Here is a 7,919-nt window from a genome sequence, read left to right as displayed (position 1 = left end):
TAATGACTCAAGCACCCAACAATTCATATTTCCTTTCTCTAAGTTCTCAAATCTCAAGTGGCCGCACAAATTATCCAAATACACCTATTGTTTCTATCAATAACATAATAGTAGCTTAACGAAAAGTATATACAGAATCAACAATTAAGTTAACATTCCCTGAGTGTATACATAGCCAAGTGCAATGCTGATGTTTTCCAAATAACTAAAATTTTATTCAAAATTTGCTCTTGGGAAGAATCCCAATTGTAACAAAATTGACCTCTTTTAGTCAAAGGCAAAAAACCCAAAAAGGCTCAAAAACCTAAATTAGGAGGTGTTGTCCTATACTGGTTATTTTTTTTCCTATTCATGAACGTTGATTCATGATCAGAAACAGACTGGAATAGCTTCCTTTCCATCAAAAAACTAGCAGTGCAGTATCCAGAGGTTCTCACAACAAAGCCACTTCGGTAAAAAACAAAAATATCCACAATATTCACCTGGTCATGATGTTGTTTGCCGGTGATTTAGGACAAACTTTACAACTTCATAAAATGAAACGACAATTCCAACAGAGGGGCCGGCTCGACCAACTCGCGGACCAAAACCGGTAAAAAGTCCTTTCAAACCTCCATCTCTGAGAGAAGATGGTAAACAATCAGCTAAGATAGAAAATATCAATAACCAGTTATATCACTATATTGATAGATTCAGACAATGTACACCTAGATGACATTAGTTCAAGAGGCAGAGAAGAAAAAACCCTTGAGCTTAAGAAAATCATCAATTATCAATTATATGTCACGTAGATGGAGCAGACCATGGAGATAAAAAGAAATTCACTTAGAGCCCTTGTTATCTAAGTTCTACCATAAAAGGGCAGATAAAGTCAAAACTATTTGGAATCCAAATTGTGGCATACCTCCAGATCTCCATCAGTGTCTGTCTCGTGGTCATTTTCAATGCTCTGACATGATCCATCTACGAAACATTTTGCAGAAAACGTGACAGAGTAAGACCAAATGTGCAGATGCATGCATATAAAAGGTATCTCCAGAGAAAAAAAATAAATCATAATGAGCTGAGTAAAAAACCTTCTGCACCACCCCTCCTTTCCCTTTGAAACTTGAACAAAAAATACAGGAAAATATGACCGACTCAAAACCTAATGAAACAAACCTCTATCTGCCTACGAGTTTTTGCAACATCTAGTGGACATGTAGCTCCAGCCGCTAGAGTTCCTGCAACAAAACCAGCTGAAAAATTTGCGCCAAGAACACTCAATATACCGGCATCGTCTCCTCCGACCAAACTAAGAAGTTTTCTTCTAGTCTGCAAAGCAAAAGAAGTTGACATAAGAAAATAATATTAAGAAAAGGACACTTAATCAAAGGATTTAGTACGAAACTCACAGGCTCAAGTGTTGACCAACAAATCGCAGAGAATGGTACATCACGGGCAAGTTGTGCACCCATGCCAGTCCACAGGACACGATAACTTTGCACTGTAAGGAAATAACCATTACATAACAATATTGATACCTTTGCTACATTTTTAATTTATATTTATCTATACATAGTCTTGCACTGTTATACTAATAAATATTGCAGCCTAGTCAGTGCCGCAATTGATTATCAAAAAATAAATAAAAATGGGCATCGTAGAATCAAACCAAAAAGATCAGAAATATAAAAATTCAATCACCATGCTAGCGTGACATATAGAAGAATTATGCATTGATTAGCCATTCCTATGAATTTTTTTATAAAAAAAAAAAAAAAAAAAAAAAAAAAAAAAAAAAACCTATTTAAATTATCAGTTCATTAACAAGCTAAATCCCCCCACTTAGTGGGATAAGGCTTGATTGTTGTTGTTGTTGTTGTATTAACAAGATAAATCCAATTATTCAATCGGCCTAAAATTAATATTTTGACAATCATCGTTGATCTATCTTGTGCTTGTGCAAAATTTTAATTATAATATATTATACAAAAAAGAAAAAAGCCAGCCAACTCAACAAATTTTAAAATTCATATACAGTAAGTAAACTTCAAAGTAAGCAAACTCCTTCAATGTACATTAAATTTTTTTATCTCTTGTTTTTCGTGGCAAAAGCTGTGCACTTACAACTGTTCGATGGAATATTTGTGCCCTTGCCATTGGAGACAACACCTACCAAAGTCTGGAATACTCCAGGTGGCTTCTTGCCAACTTGAGTCTCTTTAAATGCCTACACAAACCAAAGATCCTAACACCAGTAAAAATCTAGACTGTGGAATAGGAATTATAGCTGGAAAACACAGAATATGATAACACAGTTTTTCAGAAAAACACTGACTAAGAGTCAAGAAATCAAAAGCTGAAAAACACTAGGGCAAAACCAAATAAAATCCATAGCAATACCAACATGATCAATTAAATAAATAATGAAGAAAGCAAACCAAGCTAAGCTATTTGGTTTCCCAGAAAAAATCAAAAGAATCTTTTACCACAATGCAGTTCTTTAACTAAAAACATGTGACCACAATCATCATAATTTGAATATAATGCTGCCCATTTGAATTAAACTGTGATAAATCATGACAGCAATGACTTGGTATTTCTGAATTAAATTATGAAGAAAATAAAACATGCACTCTCAAGACCAGCAATAGCAACTGTAAGGCTAAAATCAACCATGAACTGAGATGACATACACGGATTCAAAAAACATGAAACATAACTGTGACTTAAACAACGTGGTATTTCAAGAATAAAAGAAAATATTTTGGAAAGATTTTTCTTAAAAACCTGCATACGAGTTCGGGCAAGTTCAATAGGATAACAAGTTGCACAAGCCAGTGAGCGTGCCAACGAACCAGCCACCAAAGGTACATATGGTGTTGCAGTTGGAGCACTTTTGGCTGTGAATTCCTCGAACCAGTTCCGGAATATGTCATAGCAAGGAAGGTAAATTCCAACCTGATGGGAACATATAAAAGAATAGGTCAGCCAAATTTTGTGTGATGCAATGTCCAGTACTTGAAACAGCAAATCACGGTTAATTGACTAGTGAACCTACAGTTGGTACTGCAAGAGCCAGACCAGCATTTGTGCCCCTCCATAGCCTAGTAAAGCCTTCCTGAAATAAATACCACTGGCATTGATTAACAAATGTGCGTGTAGTCAAGACATACATATGTAATACAAGTAATTGACTGTTTCGATTCGTCTGAGTATGTATATTCTATAGTATTAAACTACCAACCTGTTGTATAATTTTACAAATAACATCGAGTGTTCCTTTGTACCGAAAACAATCGGGAGGACAAAGTGATACTGTTCCATGGAGTCCAGCCCGAGTACATGATGGAGAACATCTTAAATCAGCAAACATCTGAAAAACAATATTAGAAAGGTCAAATTAATTGCTCGGCTATCCTTGTAAAAAGACAAAATTTTCTTTTTGTCTGTAAATAACAACTAGACTGGCTTCAAAATGACACACGCTGTCATTCAACCATGCAAACTCTTGAAAACAATCCCGCATTACTACTTTATTTTGCAAGGCCAAACTGCTAGCTTATAGCAGATGGTTTATAGCATATAAACTCGTACCGTTTTTTCACGAGCCTGTAGCATTTCTTGAGATGCAACTTCAAGTAATAGCTTAAGTGTCCCAATTTTATCACCACTTTTATCACCGTTATCTTAATTGAAATTTTTTAAAGTTGATTAAAAGATTGTCATTTTACATATATATATATATATATATATATATATATATATATATATATATATATATATATATCAACTAGTTCAAGCACTAATTTTACCATCTATCAACTAACTTACCTGTTAACAACTATCAGCTAGGTTATCTGCTATCCGCTATGTTTTAGCGAACACTTCAAATTCGATCAACTAACGTATTGGCTATCTGCTACAAGGTCGTCAGCAAATAGCTAAGTTATCTATTATCCGCTATTAACAACATGACATTCTACTGATACGGTAGTTCAATGAAGGCAATAACAACAATTTTCATATAAGATTTTGAAATTGAATGAAAGGACAAAATACCATATTTGGACCAAAACATGACATTCTACTGATGAGATTACTGAGAGGATGAGAATAAGCAACCCCTGCAGCTTGTGCTTGCAACCTTGTCTGATAAATGAACAAAACAAATAAGAACAAATCATAAGAAAACAAACTAATCCAAACAAAACAAAAACATTAACAAAAAAACATACTTTTTTTTAATCGGCAAATATTATTAAAGCTTAACCCATAAAAGAAAATAGTAATGAATAACACACATAATTAAAAGCATTGAAGAATTGTCATAAACTAAGTATTAATATAAACCAATATTGAAAAGCGAATATGAAATAATCTGAAAAGGTTTAAATACAAAATGAAATGAAATTAAAAAAAGTGGGAAGAGGAAGAAAGAGGACCTTGGCAACATCGAGGGGATTGACAATGACGGCGGAGAGAAAGGCGGCGCCGGCGGCGGAGAAAGCGCGTTCAGCAATCCCTAATTTGTCAATAGTTGATGATTTAGGATTATTATGATTTTGGATAATTTGAATTGGAGTTTGTTGTTCGGAAGCCATCCATGGGTTTTGGATTCGGTCTGAAGAATCCACCATTGTTTAACCACCCCGATGAAATTGATTGATGTTCTAATAAAAGAAAATTTTATAGAAAAATGTGAAAAATAAAATGGGTCGCGAATATGTGGGAGGGAAAAGGAATAGCGAACAAGAAAAGCGTACGTAAGTGCTGATGCCACGTTTGTTGACAATAGTAGCGGTGAAAAAACCCTAGATGGAGGGTCAGTGTGGTGAACTCGAATATTCCAATTTCATTACATCTCATAAACCTCGCTTAAGACATGGTTAATGGCAATTGATGTGTTATAATGGAGTACATTAATCTAGAGGTTAATAGTATTTTTCACTCTCTAATATATGTCATTTTCAATTTTTATTTGCATCTTGTAAAAAAATTATTTTCCCTAATAGGCTATTTTCAAAAAAAAATTCAAATTTCAAGAAATTTTGGTTTTTGAATGGCCTGTTAATGTGTTTTACGGAAAATAAAAATTTTATGGGATGCAAATCAAACCGAAAAATTTCTAAAGGTGAAAACCAAAAATAGCATATATTATAGGGGTGAAAAACACTATTAACTCTAATTTATCTATATCTATATTATATAAATTTGAGACCTATTTCAAGTCCATATATAAAAATGTTTTCCTCACTTTGGCACTTTAAACCAAATTTCCTCACTTGGCACTTTAAAGTCCCTATGATGAATTAAACTAATTTTTATTTTAAGAATAATAATATTAATGTGAGACGATTTGGGAATTAATTAAGTTCCCAAATAATGCCAAAGAAAAAGGAAGAAAATGTTTGTAAGTTAATGCAAATACGTGACAGTGTTATAATGAAAAACCTATAAAGTAGACCTATAGTTTAGCAAATTTTCACATCACAGACAACTCATCCATTTGTTTTTCTATTTGTTTAGTTTTTCTAATGTTTCTTCTTCTAACTTTTCAATTCATATGGCACCGAAAATCAATTTCGTTTCTCATATCTCTTTTAAAAGAACATTATTTTTTTTTAACAAATGAAAATGATATTAACACACAACGGTAGACTCTCCCGCACAAGGTGTGCAATAGGAAAAGCACCGCTAAATATTTACAGAGTCAAAGTGCTGCAAAGAAGCACCAACCAAAAATAATTAAGGTTACACCCTAACACGAGTGCATAGAAGCGGCTGGTTACACCAGTCGTGGTAACTATAAACAAAATTAACCTGTTTAGTTTTCAACCATAAAAATGACAAACGCTGAATTTTTTCAATAGACGTTAAAGGATTAGAAGTCGAATTATGGAATACACGGCTGTTGCGATCCTTCCATATCATCCAAGCAGTTGCGAACCAAATAATGAGAAGGTAATGGTGTGTAAAGTGAGGCATAGCCGCCATCTTGGTGAACTGAATAAAGTGATGTCGAGGATCACCTGATAGCACTGATGAAATACCTAACCAATTCCACACATTAAACCACAAGTTACTTGCAAGGGTGCAATGCAAAAATAAATGATTAGTTGTTTATGATGAATCACAGCCTATAGAGCAAGCCAATTCCGTCGACGCAAGGATACCCCGTCGTCCCAAGTTGTCTTTAGTCGGAAGTCTATTTCGGAGAAGACGCCACACCATCAAAGAGACTTTTGAAGGAATCTGCTTATGCCAAACGTTATCAATCGAAGACCTATCGAGAGTGTCGTCTGTGTTTGTCAAGTAATTGTAGGAACCCCGAACCGTGTAACCATGCTCAGGGTCTAACAACCACTTCCACGTGTCAGGTACATAATCCTGCAAAACAATATTATGCAAAAAAACAGAGCACTCCCTCACCAACTCCTCCTCCCATGCAAACAAACGATGTCTCCACACCCATACCCTCCCTTCAACCGCCCACCCTAACCTCTCCTTATCCACCACCAAACAATTTTTGTCCATCGCTAACTCGAACAATCGAGGATATTTAAACCTTAAAGGAATATTTCCAACCCATTTATCGTACCAAAAAAATGTGTTCCCACCATCACCAACGTCACGCCGAATGTTGTCTTCAAACCAACTACCTACACCCTCACGGACCTGACACACCGCTTTCCACCAAAATGAGGAATTACGACCACCCTCCCCTAACCGCCCCCCCATTTCACCATAACGGGCTTTCAGAACTCGGTACCACAACCCCTCCTTATCTACCAACACCACTTACCTAACAAAGATAAATCAAAAAAACTCCCACCCGCCTAACCCCCAAACCTCCATCCTCCTTAGGTAAACAAATCGAGTCCCATTTAATCCAGACTATTTTCCTGCTATCCTCACTACCCCCCCCCCCCCCCCCCAAAAAAAAAAAAAAAAATTCCAAAATGAGATTCAATAGAAGAGATTATACCTGCAGAGGCTTTGAAAAAAGAAAGAAAGTAAACCGGAAGGGAGGGCAAGACAGACTTCAGAAGAACCAAGACAAGAATTTATTATTCCATGATAACAATCGTGACACAATTCGATCAACAACCGGTTTCCAAAAGTTCAATTTTCTTGAATCTCCACCAATAGACAAACCCAAATAAATAAAAGGGATTGTCCCTTTTCTACAATTCATAACCGCCGACGCTTCTGTTAACCAAGAGTCAGAAACATTCACACCAGTCAACATATTTTTATGGAAGTTCACCTTTAGACCTGACACCTCCTCAAACAACAACAAAACAGCCCTCATAGAACGAACATTCAACCAAAAAATTTCACCAATAATTAGCGTGTCGTCCGCAAATTGAAGATGAGATAAACGGACCGCGCTTCCATCTCCTACACAGTAGCCATGAAACATCTGCGCCCCCACCACCTCTTGCATCAGGATATTAAACCCTTGGGCTGCCAATAAAAATAAGAACGGTGATAGAGGATCCCCTTGTCAGAGGCCCCGCTCAATAGAAAACTGATCCGTCGGACTCCCATTAACTAGGACGGAAGCTGTGGCTGTCCCCACACATTCAGATATCCATTACCGCATCAAGATATTTTAAATCCACCGAGTCATAAGCTTTTTCGAAATCCACCGCATCAAGAACATTGTTTTGTTATTATGATATAGGTTAATCTTCGTTTAACATTTGGCTGACATTATTTTATAATTTTATATATCAATTTTCAATTTCTCAAGGAATCTTTATTTTTAGGAGTCAATGATTCGTTTTTTGTTATCTATAAAATATTGAATGTGTATCCCTCAAGGAATCATATTTTTAAATTTTCTTGGTTTTATTTTTTTAGATCTTTTTTGATAGGAAAATGCTAGATATCAAGAATGATTTATCAAGAAATATTCAAGAATGACATGG

At 35.5% G+C, this 7,919-nt stretch overlaps 1 protein-coding gene across 2 annotated transcripts; it reads right to left on the bottom strand.

The window, feature by feature from the left end:
- Positions 1–4,830, bottom strand: LOC11425187 (mitochondrial carrier protein MTM1). Of its 2 annotated transcripts, XM_003602143.4 has the most exons (10): positions 4,428–4,830; positions 4,045–4,134; positions 3,230–3,358; positions 3,044–3,103; positions 2,773–2,943; positions 2,110–2,212; positions 1,395–1,486; positions 1,162–1,314; positions 905–963; positions 1–619 (listed from the first exon to the last, which is right to left on the bottom strand). In XM_003602143.4, the coding sequence occupies exons 1-10, from the start codon at positions 4,620–4,622 to the stop codon at positions 487–489; spliced, it is 1,185 nt and encodes a 394-aa protein (XP_003602191.1). In that variant the 5' UTR covers positions 4,623–4,830; the 3' UTR covers positions 1–486. The 2 variants fall into 2 exon arrangements, with proteins under 2 accessions (XP_003602191.1, XP_024633365.1); XM_024777597.2 differs by lacking the exons at positions 4,045–4,134; positions 4,428–4,830 and adding an exon at positions 3,817–3,895.
- Positions 4,831–7,919: the final 3,089 nt, after the last annotated feature.

Source organism: Medicago truncatula, chromosome 3, assembly GCF_003473485.1.
Source record: "Medicago truncatula cultivar Jemalong A17 chromosome 3, MtrunA17r5.0-ANR, whole genome shotgun sequence".
Classification (NCBI taxonomy): Eukaryota; Viridiplantae; Streptophyta; class Magnoliopsida; order Fabales; family Fabaceae; genus Medicago; species Medicago truncatula.
The sequence above is the reverse complement of the archived record's forward strand: the minus strand, read 5'-3'. Positions and strand labels throughout refer to the sequence as shown.